The sequence below is a fragment of the Onthophagus taurus genome, unplaced genomic scaffold, assembly GCF_036711975.1.
Source record: "Onthophagus taurus isolate NC unplaced genomic scaffold, IU_Otau_3.0 ScKx7SY_13, whole genome shotgun sequence".
In the NCBI taxonomy this organism is placed as follows: Eukaryota; Metazoa; Arthropoda; class Insecta; order Coleoptera; family Scarabaeidae; genus Onthophagus; species Onthophagus taurus.
The window spans coordinates 503,749-517,857 of record NW_027248938.1 but is presented as its reverse complement, the minus strand read 5'-3'; the positions used below and the strand labels follow the sequence as shown (position 1 = coordinate 517,857).

Below are 14,109 nucleotides of genomic sequence, written 5' to 3'. Positions count from 1 at the left end.
AGCTCTAGAACCTCGTAACTACTCTATGATGATGATATCTGACGAATTACTACAATTACCACAATAACTGTTTATCAGGTGTATGGGGTTGGATCAGCGATGCCGGGCCTGGAGCGTTGGTTAAAGTTTCGCCCCCAGCATTTACTGCTCGGCATTATGTTAGAGTTTTGGAAGAAATTTTTATTCCAAGCAGTATATCCTGAGGATGAGGTGGAGGTTCTGACATTTGTACAAGACAACATACCCATCCATACCACTCGGTTAGTCGAGTAGTGGTTTCAAGACAATAACAACGTAGAACGATTAAAATGGCCTCCACGCTCGGTTATATGGTATGCGGGTGGGAGTTTGACAAACGATTTCGGGACCGAGCTATTTTAGAAGAATAGGTTATGCGGCAATGGGATAGTCTTCGTGGCGAGGATTTATGTCAGCGATTGTTCGGCTTAATGACATCCCGATTAGAAAAATGTCAAAATAATAACGGGTTATACTATATTATTAAATTTTGACATAACAAATTTTATTCATTATTGAGTAGGTATATTTTTTATTATTAAATTGTTCTTAATATTTGATAAAATCTTTTTAATTTTTTCAATGCTGACCGACAAAACCAAGTGAGAAAGAATAAGCGCATACCTGGCTGTGGTCCTCAAGACGAAAAAGATAAAACTGATCCCGCGGGATGAAGAGCCCCTTCCAAAGCCGGTAAGTTGAGACAACCTTAATAAAATTAATAGTAACCATCAATTCTTTTTTTTCATGCAATTGTATCCTGGATATAACGACTTCCACAGAAATCCGGGTGGTCCGGGAGAAGAGACGGGGGTAGTAGTTTTTAGTGGGTAGCAGGGGCTAATTAATTGTAGACCCACACTCCCGGCCGAAATATGATTTTTCCGACCCACGAACTATAGGCGCCATCAGTAGGCCGGGGTGCGTAAGGCATTTTCCCCTACTCAGCGCCAAAAAAAAAAAAAATTGTAAAAGCCTTATGTCAAAAAGAAAGGGAAAAAAATGTGAAGAAACGGTGCGTAAACGCATTAATGGTCGTAAATGGCTTGAAATTATTGAGACTTTCTATAATATTAAACGGTTAAAATGCCATTTTAAATGAGATTAGAAAAAAAATATTACTAACGGAAATTAAGAGACAATTTTTACATCGAATTTTAACTAAATTCTTTAACTTTCCGAAGATATACAGTACAGAAACGTATTTAAAATTAAGAAACAATTTTTTTCACTTATTAAAGTTCAATTATTTTATTTTAATGAATATATTTGACTATTTTATGAATTTTTAAAATCGACTACGTCATAACATTGGTACAGTTATTTGAATTGTAAAAACGAAATTGTGTATTTTTGTTCGAATCCAAGGCGCGCTCGACTTTAAGCTGGCATCGGGCGCCCGGCACTTCAGGGTTGAAGAGACGACAAGGCTAGAGCAAACGTTCGAGAGAAAATGAGTACGCCCCTCCAGTCTTCGATTCTTCGGCCTTACTCGGCAAAGCGACCGTGCGGGGGATTTGTTTTCTGTCCTTTACGCCATGTAGCAAATAAGGCTAGGGCGATAGTACGTTCTCTTCTGACCTGCCTTGATGAGGTATCTAATGTACTTTTTGAAAAGAAATACTCTGTGTTGGGATTGACTGAAACGTGGCTTAATGATAATGTCAACAATAAATGGCTGTCTATCGACAGTTATACACTTATTAGACGGGATAGGGTATCGCGGGATGGAGGGGTAACAATGTACATAAGTAAAAATTTAAAATTTCGCGTTCTTTCCTCTGGCAATAGTGTGGAGCAGCTTTGGATTTCAATTAATAGTGGAACAAATGATTTGGTTATAGGCGTTGTGTTTAGCCCACCTAATTGTGATTTTAACTTCTTTGTTTCGGAATTAGAGATTGATTTAAGTGCGATATGCTCTGAGCATGATATCGTTACTGCTGTGGGCGATTTTAATGTTGACCTTATGGCTTGTGGTGTTTCCTAGCCTGCAGTACTGCTTGATTTAATGAATTCTTTTGGTCTAACTCAAATAATTCAAAAGGCCTCTCGCGTTACAGCTTCCTCTTCAACTTTAATTGATTTAATTTTTATATCTGATCTTAATTTGGTTCTTGATAGTGGCGTTAGTTATTTTAATGCATCTGACCATGACTTGACCTATTGTTTACTAGATATAAAACGCAAAGAGTCTTGTTCCTATTTGCGAACCTTCAGATCTTATAATAATTTTGATTACGATCGCTTTCAATCTGATTTATTTCAACAACCTTTTTTTAATATATTTGATATAGTGGACATAAGTGATAAAGTGGATTATCTTAATACTCTTTTAATTCCTTTGATGGATCGGCATTTGCCTATTATTACCACCGTTTCACTAAACCGCCGGCCCCATGGTTGACTTACACAATTCGAAAAATGCAGCGTCTCAGAGATTCTGCATATGGGTCTTTTAAGAAAAGTAATAGTCAAGCGACATGGGAATATTACAAGACCTTGCGTAATTTAACAAATCAAGCGATTCGTAGGGAAAAGCGTGCATATTTTGAGTATACTCTTGGGAAATGTGCTTATCACGGTCGAGAAATGTGGAACTTTTTAAGGCATGTAAATGTAGCTCCAAAGCGAAAAACAATAATTCCCGATTGTTTAAAAGATCCGCAACAAATTAATGATTTTTTTGTAGACTCTATTCCTGCAATACCAATGAGTCGGGAGTTGTAGGACTTTTACATTTCCAATCCAGTTAATAACAATTCATTCAAGTTCCGTGAGGTTAGTGAAGACTATGTGTTACAGATTATTTCATAATTTCGAAAAAACTGTGCGGGCGTTGATGGTCTAAACATTTCATTTGTTCAATTGTTCAATTGTGCAAGCCATTACCAAAAAAGTCAAATGTTACAGAGTTTGGTCACTTAAGACCAATAAGTATTCTGCCTGTTTTGGGAAATTGGCTGAAAGAATTATTGAAGCGCAGCTGAAGGAATATGCAAATATTTGCAATGTTCTGCCCAGCGTGCAATCGGGTTTTAGAAGGGGTCATGGATGTGCGACAGCACATCCATCAGCATAGTCGACGGTGTGTTGCGGGCATCTGATGAGGGTAAAATGACTTTACTCTCCTTGCTTGATTATAGTAAGGCCTTCGATACTCTGAATCATTCAGTAATGTTTGCGATTTTGCAACACATTGGTTTAAGTCCTTCAGCTTCGACTTTCATGTTTAGCTATCTCCGTGATCGGGTGCAATGTGTTGAGGTTGATGGAGTTAGATCTACTTTTTCGGAAGTTCCTTCTGGGGTACCACAGGGATCGCTTCTGGGACCCCTTCTATACTCTATTTATGTGTCTTCTTTCATAAACTTTTTGTCTCACTCTAATTGTCACTTTTATGCTGATGACACGCAGCTATACATCTCGTTTTTTCCCCACGAGGTAGACACTGCCTGTGATAGGTTGAATGATGACCTTGAACAGTTAAGAGTTTTGTCCCGTAAACATTCTTTACGTTTGAATGCTGCGAAAACCGAATTAATTTTGTTTGGTTCCAAAAAAACTAGAAGTGACACTTCATTCAGAGAGAGAAGTTGAGGGTTGTTATTGACGGTCAGTGCATACCACTAAAAACTTGCGTCCGCAGTTTAGGTTTGTTGCTGAATGAGGGGCTCACCTTTTCGGAGCACGTTAATAAGTGAACGTAGCGATCGTATGCGGCATTAAAAATGATATACGCTTCGCGCTGTTTTCTACCTTTGAGAATTAAAATTTTATTATGTAAAACAGTGAGGTTGAAGTTTTTCTCATATGAATTTCTGTGATGTTATTTATGGACCTAATATTTCCGCCAGAGATAGGTGTAAGCTGCAGAGTATACAAAATGCCTGCTTGCGGCTAATATACGGAGGCGGCAGCACGTATCTCACAAGCTTAAAGTTGTTCCATAGTTAAATATGTGCAAGCAGAAGACTGCTTCACTTCGCTACGCTGTTCCATAATGTTGTTATTGGCGGGAAACCTGCTTATCTTTACCATAAAATGAACTTAAGGTTTAAGGACAATTTGACTCCTCCACAACATAAACATGAATTCTTTAAAAAGTCGTTTAGTTATCAAATCGCTCACATATACAATGGCGTTCCTGTTCATGTCAAGACCACTATGTCTATTCAGATCTTTAAGCGAAGATTGAAGGCTTCCATCATGGCGGGTCAGTTGAGTGGCTTAAGAGCCTGACAATGAATTCAATGACAGCTGAGTTTGTTATTACTTTGGCAATTTTGTTTTAGTGTAATTTAATTTAGTTTGATTTAGATAGATATATATATTTTTTATTGTTTGTTTTTTGTTCCAGTTTTTGTTTTCTTTTGTAATGGGGCTGGGTGGTAGAACAAATACTACTTTTGTGGCAATTTGAACCCAGCACCTTTTTTCTGCCTTACATTTATTTTGTTGTAGTTCTGCTTATTATTGATATAAATATGTATACAGGGTGTTCCGGTGACTCGGGGCATAAAATTAACCTCATATACTAGAGCAAAAATGATGACGATTCGTGAAAAAAAATTATTATAAAAGTCTTCAAATGGCTAAGATATGGGCCATCAAAGTTCAGAAATTTTAACACATTTTTCTAAATATTTTCAATACCATTACAGGGTAAAAAAATATCAAGCAAAATCATTGAACCAATTTTGACTTTGATCGGGCGGCGGCAACCATGCTATACAGGATGTCCCAAAATTTGTTTGCTCAGAACTTTTTTGTTCGCTCGTCACCCTACATTTATTCTTGTACTTTTTAATAGAAAATTTATTTTAGAAACTATTATCACTCTTTGAAAATTTTGATAACATTTACCGTTTTCGAGTTATACGCGAAAATGTTAAGCTTTGATTTCAATCGTAACAAACAAAAAAAGGAAACATATTCCGCAAGATCTGAGTTGGCGATGACAATTCAAAAACGAACTGAGCTAATAACCATTATTTGCATACATTTCTAAGTGCAGACTTAGTTAAATCCAGTGTTAATTTATTTTAGTTGAATAAAAGAATGTAATTTCCAAAACAATAAATTTCGTTTCCGGTTACAACAAACAAGAACATAACAAAAATTCCAACAAAAATATTAACAATAACAATAAAATTATAAACAAATAGTAATAAATAAAAAAGAACAAAAAAATACTAAAGCAGATGCACGCCTGATATCGCCGTGTTAAATTAAAGCGCACTCTGCGGAGAACATCGATCTCAGTTTGAAGTTGATCAAATGAATCAACAATTCGCAACCTCAGTTGATCAACTCGTTTTCGATCAACTGATTTAAACGCAGTAAATTAGCGATTTAACGCGTCCCCATAAATAAAAATCTACAGATGTAAGATCCGGCGATCGGGGGGCTAACTTATCGGTGCACCTACTCCTAGTCCAATCCACCGTCCCGGAAAACGTTCCCTCAGAAATTCTTGGACAGCTTGTGTGCTATGCACAGGAGCAGCATTATGCATATACTACATTGCTTGCCTTGTGTTTAAAGGACCGTCATCTAAAAAATCATCTAATTCTTCTAAATGTCGCCTATATGTATGTCCATCCAGCCTTGATGGCAAGAAAACGGGTCCAATAATTACATCGCCCGTAATGCCAGCCCAAACGTTAAGAGAAAATCTCCATTGTGATTTCCAAGTTTTCTTAAATCATGGATTTTCGTCCGACCAACTATGTAAATTTCTCAAATTGAAGATTCCATCTTTAGAAAAAGTGGATTCATCTGTAAAAAGCAGCTTTTTCTTAAAACTGATCATCAATTTGGATTTTGTGCTGCATTATTTGGCAACAATTTAATTAATTATTTTGCAGTCGCAGTGGGTAATCAGCCAGTCGAACTTCCTGAACTTTGTAACAATGAAATGGATAAAGTTATGGCTAGTGAAGAACACTCCAGACAGTTGTTTTTGAAGTTTAAAAGTGCCTCGCCATATCCAAAGTACTAGCTGTAGTATTTTCTTCTACGTAGTGTAGAATATCTTCTTCTAGTTCGGGTGTTCGGACTGATCTTACGTTACTGTTACTTACTAAATTTCGGCTTAAACGTCCCATTTTCCCTTAAACGGGTTTCAGTCCTTAAAAATGTTTTTCGATTGGGCGCTCTGCGATTTGGAAATTTCTCCCGATAACGGTTAGTGGCTGCTACGGCGTTTCCATGACATTCCCCTAATGTCAAAATCATGTCAGTTTGTTCACTAAATGTGTAACTCTCCATTTTGAACACTTAAAATTAATAAAAACTTAACTAACAAAAAACTATCATTTGTGTTTAAACGACATAAGCAAGTTGACAGCTCAATTTGTTTTTTTAATTGCCATGGCCAACCTTGACTTTTTCGAAGATTTTTGTTTTTTAGTGTTACCATTGAAATCGAAGCTTAATATTTTCGCGTATAACTCGAAAACGGTCAATGTTATCAAAATTTTCAAAGAGTGATAATTGTTTCTAAAATAAATTTTCTATTAAAAAGTACAAAAATAAATGTAGGGTTACGAGCGAACAAAAAAGTTCTGAGCAAACAAATTTTAGGGACAGCCTGTATAGCATGGTTGCCGCCGCCCGATCAAAGTCAAAATTGGTTCAATGATTTTGCTTGATATTTGTTTACCCTCTACCAAATTTCAACGCTCTACCATAAATAGTATTGACTATTTCATTCATATCGTTAACAGCCAATAAGAATTCGCGGTTTTCCGTCAATTGCGAGTATTTCAGCGGTTATTTGGCCGTAACCATGGAGAACGATAATACGAACCTTTGTATTATCGCTGTAATACGAACCTTTGTATTATCGCTGTAATACGAACCTTTGTATTATCGCTTGTTTGACATTTAATTAATTTCGAGACATCCATGCATGTTTCCATAACAATCAATGTAATTTATTAAAAAAATATTAAAATTCTAAAAATATGTAATTTTTTATTCATGAAATAGTCTAGCCATATACAACACGACAATCGAAAATACTCGAATCTCGACGTATTGCCTTAAAAAACACCACTCCACCTTCGGTCTCGTGGTGTTTCAGGCAATACGTCTCGTATTATCGAGTATTTTCGATCGTCTTGTTGTATAATATATGAAAATATTTAGAAAAATGTGTTAAAACTTTTGAACTTTGATGGCCTATATCTTGATCATTTGAAGACTTTTATAATAATTTTTTTTCACGAATCGTCATCATTTTTGCTCTAGTATATGAGGTTAATTTTATGCCCCGAGTCACCGGAACACCCTGTATATACAGAGTGTATCTGAATGACTGCAACAAACTTCAAGTGGTGATTCTTTAGTGAATTTTAAGGGTACTTTGGTTCTTCCCTTGGTTCTCCTAGGCCTCAGATCATCTCTTAAGGAAGACCTAGGTTGTTCATCTGCCGAACTTGTATACGGTCAACCACTTAGGCTTCCAGGAGAATTTTTTGTTAATATTCAACACCCTTTGGAATCTGATCCATTGCTATCTAGTTTACGAGAAACATTCTCTTGTTTGAAACCAGTAAACACAGTTTTTCATTCCAACCAAAAACCATTTATTCATAAAGATTTATTCATTTCAAAATTTGTTTTTGTCAAAATTAATGGGATTCAACCCTCTTTAACACCAAGATATTATTAGGCCCATTTAAAGTGATAAAAACATTTCCGAAATATTTTGTAATTTTCAAAAATAACAAGGAAGTAGCTGTTAACATCAACAACCTTAAACCAGCATTTCTTTTAAAAGAAAATTACATATGTCACCACAGCGAGGCAATCAATTCTCATAATATAAAAATTCAAAAAAAAGTTACTTTCAATTTTTAAATATGATTTCTTTTTTCTTTAACCACCATATTCCTCTTTTTATTAATCTGTATAGGAGGGGAAGTGGCTGTAGCATGCTGTGCACACGACATGTACAAAACAAAGGAGAACGTTACTATATAAAATTATTAATATTATTATCATTCAAAATAATCAATCGATTTTATCAGTCCTGTGAATGTAGTTCGTATTATTATTTATTAAAATATTAATTTATATTGTGGATACATACATATATATCCACAAACATCTTGATCGAAAGTATTATCCACAATGAATGAGAAGGCGGAAATGCCCGATCTCAAAATTTACTAATTACCTGCGTATCGCCATTGAAATGACCCCGCAAATCTGCCGACTGGAAGTCTAGCCCCCAATAAGAAAAAATTAATTTTGATTACATTTGCTATAACCACATAACTAAACAACGGTTTGACGGATTTTAATGTTTTACATCTCAAATGAAAGGATTTTTATTAAAACGCAAAAAACGAATTAATCAAACACATTAATTATCTCCTTAACTAATTGACCAATTTTAGTCATCAAAATCTCGATCGAAAGTACGATGCACGGTGAATGCAATGATGTAAATGACCGATTTCAAAATTCGCTGATTAAATATGTACGATTGTTTAAACAACTTAGTGAGTTGACTGATTTTGTCTACCACATTGTTCGAAATGTTTTTATTTTTGTTGTCACTTATGCTTTATTCTTTACGGAATATTCGGAAAACATTTTGATCTTTGTGAAGAGAAAAATATATTATACAACTTGAAGAAAAAGTTGACAATTGGATATAACTGGAACTGAGGACCAGCGTAACACAAGTTTAAGTGTTCAGTTTGAAAGATCAACTTTGTTGTGTAAAAGTGCTGGATGTTTCTTTTCATATGCGAAATCAGATTAATGCAATCTACCTCCAACCCTTAGAATTTGTTCATTATCAATGAATGGATTTAATCCCAACAAATTGCTCTTGATATGGATTTCATCTCGTTTTTGCAATTGTTCGATCTCGTCGCTAAACATTTCTCCTTGAGCTATTCTCAATAATGTATTCATAGTTGCATTCAACTCTTCTATGGAAATATTATTTTTCATGCGATCATCTGCATTTTTTTGACAATTATATATGAATCGTTTCACATAGGAAATTACTCTGAGTAATGGTCGTAAGTTTGAAAATCTCTGAAATATTAAAAATTCTTCTACATTGCCTACAAGAACGGTATGAGACTGAACTTTTAATTCTGGTAAATTGTCAATGTTATCTTTCGTCTGCAATGGCCATGCTTGACTATCGAATAATAACCAACGCGGTCCATTCCACCATAATTTTAAATCCTTTAGTTCGTTTCCATTTAATCCTCTCGTCAATAAATCAGCTGGATTGTCTTTAGATGTAACATGATGCCATTGTTCCAAATTTGTAACAGCTTGAATCTCAATTATTCTGTTTGCTACAAATGTTTTTAGAGTGCTTGCATTTGCATTCAACCACGCCAATACGATTTTTGAATCTGTCCAAAGATAAATTTTATGTAAATCCAAAGTCAGTGACCTCTTCTCAATGGTTAACATTTTCGCTAAATGTAAACATGCACATAATTCCAATCTAGAAATAGTGGTTATTTTCAGTGGTGCAACTTTTGATTTTGCACAAAGTAATCTAGTGTTTACGTAATCACCATTTTCGGACCTCAAATAAATGCAACAACCATATGCTTTTTCGGAAGCATCTGCAAACCCATGAATTTGAATTTGTTGTTTGCATTCTCCTAATATAATCTAGGAATTTCAATATTCTCAATAGCCTTTAATGTGGCACAAAATCCTTCCCAAGTAACCTTTGCTTTCCATAATTTCTGAAGGAGTATTTTGGCTTTGACTGTAATAGGACTAAGTAGACCAAGAGGATCGAATATTTGACCAATGATAGATAATATCGTTCTCTTATTTACGTCTTTATAGTGCTTAAGTTTTATTTTGTAAGATAAATTATCCCTTTCATGTGCCCAAAACAGACCAAGCGTTTTCGTAACTTAATCGTTTCCCAAAGAAATAATATTTGACGTGGAATCCAAGGTATGTATATCACTAAACCTTTTCGTTATATTACTATTCCATTTTGCCAATTCGAAACCGTAAGATCTTAAAATGTTTGTTATTTGTTCGCAAATCTTTGTGGCTTCTTCTACAGAATCAAAACCTGTTATCAAATCATCGACATAAAAGTCTCTTTTAATTCTCAATGATGCCTCTTGTAAGTTTTCATTCTTAAGAGTCGTTTGTAATAAAGATCTAATAGCTAAGTAAGATGCTGTTGCTGTTCCATATGTAACGGTGTTTAATTCGTAAACTGAAACATCTTTATCTGCACCATCTCACCATAAAACTCTTTGTAATGATCTTTGACTGGGATCAATAAGTATCTGCCTATACATTTTTCAGATGTCAGCAGTCACTGCAATCTTATGTTGGCGAAATCTAATCAAAATAGAAAACAAATCTGCCTGAATCACAGGACCCATCATTTGAAGATCATTTATGCTATAACCACTTGAAGTGCTAGCCGATGCATCGAAAACCACTCTATGTTTAGTAGTTAAGCTGTCTGCTTTTTGAACGCAATGATGTGGCATGTAATAGGAATAATCTGCTTCTTCTGGTTTGTTTATCTTAATCATGTGACCTAAATTTTCGTACTCAAGCATGAATTGGTTGTATACTTTTCTACGAGAAGCATCTCCATTTAATTTACGTTCTAAATTAGTAAATCTATTTAATGTCATATTGTAAGAATTTCCTAGTTTGTCTAAAGAATCCTTGAATGGAATTTTAACGACGAATCGTCCATTTTTATTGCGAATCGTAGTGTCAAGGTAGTGCTGTTCGCAAAATTGTTCTTCTTTGGTAAGTTTTCGTGTATTTTCAAATTTTTCCAATTCCCAAAATTGTTGTAATTGTTGTTGTATATCCCTCTCGTAGGAAAAATTACATGTAATCGTTTGTGAATCTGAAGCTGAATTTGCCTCTCCCGACACCACCCAGCCAAAAACGGTTTTGTTTAATAGGAGTTGACCTTTGCCCAGAGATACTTGACCAACGCATAATGATTTCCAGAAAATATTTGCACCAATTAACAAATCTATATCGCCAGGTCTATTAAAAGTAGGATCAGCTAGAGGTAAATGTACTGGTATAGTTAAAACATCAAAGAATTTGTTTGGCAATGCGTCGCATATTTGTTTAACTATTAAACATGAAATTTCCGCTTTGAATGAACTATTACAAGAGCTTATTATTGTTTTGCATTGTTCAGTGATATTACTTGACTTTTGGTTTATTCCTTTTATTGCGATGTTTATCTGTGTTTTAGTCAATTTTAATTTACGTGCTAACCGGTTACTTATAAAATTTGATTGCGAACCAGAATCTAATAATGCTCGACATCTGTGAAAAAATCCTCATTTGTCGGCTATTTGTAATATTACTGTGGATAGTAAATTTTCAGACGACTGTACTCTTGATGATAATGTAGTTGCTAATTCATTTTTAGCTGGTTTGTCAAAATGCAATAACGTGTTGTGCTGTGCATTACATTTCTTACATGAACCATAATTACAATTGGCGTTGAAATAGCCTGGTTTTAAACAATTATTGCAAAATTTCATTTCCTTGATATGTTCAATTCTTTTGTTGATCGGCATTTCTATGAATTTTGAATATTGATAAATTTGATGTTCTTGTTGGCAAGCAGAACATTTATTCTTTGTTACTAACATGACCCTTTTAATATCGTTTGGTTTCTGTGGCTGATTTAATTGCAAAGTTTCCAATAATTCAGCTTTACTTTTCAGAAATTGTTTGAACTCTTCTAAAGTAGGAAATTCACTTTGATATTTGCATTCCTCCCATTCTCGAGCTGTTTTATGATCCAATTTGGCCGATGTAATGTGTATAATAAGTGTGTCCCAATGCTTAGTGGGCTGATCTAATGAAGTTAAAGACCTCATATGTTTTGACATATCGTCGATTAATGTACGAATTTCTATAGCAGATTCCTTTGCAATAGTGTTTATGCCAAATATAGATTTCAAATGATTATGAACCAAAAGACGTTTGTTGTTGTACCTTTCGCACAACAAATCCCATGCAATGTTATAATTAGTGGCCGAAAATTCAATTGAATTTATGATTTGGGCAGCTTTGTCGTGCAAAGATGCTCTGATATAATGAAATTTTTCTATTTCACCAATCTCCAAATTCGCGTGTATTAATGACTCAAATGTGTCTCTATATTCAAGCCAATCTTCATATTTTCCTCCAAATTGTGGAAGTTTAATTTGAGGTAATTTAATACTATTTGATTTTTGAAATGAAACAAGTGAACAGCTACTAATGATATTAGTTGAATCAGATATTTGGCTACTTTTATGACGAACTTTTGCTTCAGACAACAATTTATAATAAGTAATCCTCGTGTAACTCATCGATGTTGTTTTGAATGATTTCATATTGATTTATTATTGACGTGAAAGTCTCGATACGTGAACATAATTCGATTGTGTAATTTTCTGTGATTTCTTGTGTTTGCGCTATCTTTATAAACTTCTCAAATGTTGTTAATTTATTTTTTAAAGAAGCACGACGCCGGATTAAACCGCTTAATTCGTTTGCCTTTGTTTCTTTATCCGTCATGTTTATCGATACTTGTACACAAATAAGGAAATAAGGGATGACTTACTTGGTAAATAGAAATTGTTATGTTTTATTTTGTTGCAGGCTCACGTAAGAATACTCGGAAACCTTCGTGAATGTGCCTTGAATCTTCGCAGAACTCAAACAGCTTGACCGTTATTGATTTTTGGTTTTGGCGCCGTTATGACGAACGAACATCTGCACGAACCATTGAATGATGACAAACACCTTGTTATTGTGAAATAAATGCACTGAATCGACGAAATTATTGTCTTGACATTCGGCTCGAAGGACCATGTTTTTAATGATGCTTTTGTTATTCGTAAAATTATTAATTTTATTTAAGTAGAAAAGATTGCTAATACAAAATGCTTGTCACAACATGCGAACACGGTTCGTTCTGACTCCTCTCGCCGCGAGATGGCGTCTCCCCACTACTACTCTTCTAAGAGCAGCCAACGTAATAAAAATAAAATAAAATGTGCAATCTTAACATAGTACTACACTAACATCTTGGAGCTAACTTGTCAACAGGACCTTTTCTGTTCGATGAACCATTACGAAAACATAATTTTCTCGTCAAAATATGATTTAATTAATAAAGATATATCCTTCTACGGTAGATACGTCGATGATATCGTAATTACTTTTGAGGGCATTAACGCTAAATTGGTGGCCCTAAAGAACATCTTTGACAATATAAGTAAACTCCAATTTACGTCAGAGATTGAGAGTAACTTTAAGATTAACTTTTTAGACTTAGTTATTTCTAGAGATAATGTTAATAACACCCTAACATTCGATATTTTCCGTAAACCAATCTACACCGATAGTATCATTCCCAAATACTCATACAATTGTATGCAACATAAACAAACTAGTTTTAGATTTCTTTTTAATAGATTGATTAACACACCTCTCGACAAAAATGCTCAAACGAATGAAATTCTAAAAGTGCTCAAAATAGGTTTCAATAACGGTTTTTACTTAAAGGATATACAAGGCATTTTTACAGTGTTTATAATAGTTACCTAAACAAATTACTTTATCCTAGTTGCTCTATTAGGAACAAGTTTTTAACATTGCCTTTACACCGCAATCAGCAAATTAACACTTCGTAAAACCTATTAAAACATAATCTCACGCCAATTTTCTCTACGAGTCTAAAACTTGGTCAAATTATTGCCAATAATAAACACAAATTCCCTCATACTGAATTAAGTGGTGTATACAGAGTTGAATGTCAAAACTGCCCTAAATTTTACATAGGTCAAACAGGTCGTAACTTACAAACTAGAGTTAAAGAACACCTCACGAAACACAAATCGGCATTCTTTAAACATCTAGATTCAGAAAAACAAATCAAATATTAAAAATGTTAAACTCCTTAAAAACATAAAAAGTCCAAGGAGCTTATAGGTTCCATAGTTAACGATTTGATAGATTTTAACCATACTTTTAGACATTTTTTGAGATTTAAATATATTTAATAAGTGAAATGTCCCATAAATTTTA

At 34.4% G+C, this 14,109-nt stretch overlaps 1 protein-coding gene across 1 annotated transcript; it reads right to left on the bottom strand.

The window, feature by feature from the left end:
• Positions 1 to 6,104: 6,104 nt before the first annotated feature.
• LOC139432278 (uncharacterized) lies at positions 6,105 to 12,410 on the bottom strand (the record flags this gene model as incomplete). The annotated part of the gene is made up of 5 exons (XM_071200764.1): positions 11,388 to 12,410; positions 10,451 to 11,261; positions 10,013 to 10,267; positions 8,811 to 9,671; positions 6,105 to 6,299 (listed from the first exon to the last, which is right to left on the bottom strand). Coding segments are annotated over exons 1-5 (3,145 nt in total), but the record flags the coding sequence as incomplete, so codon positions are not given.
• Between the last annotated feature and the right edge of the window lie 1,699 nt (positions 12,411 to 14,109).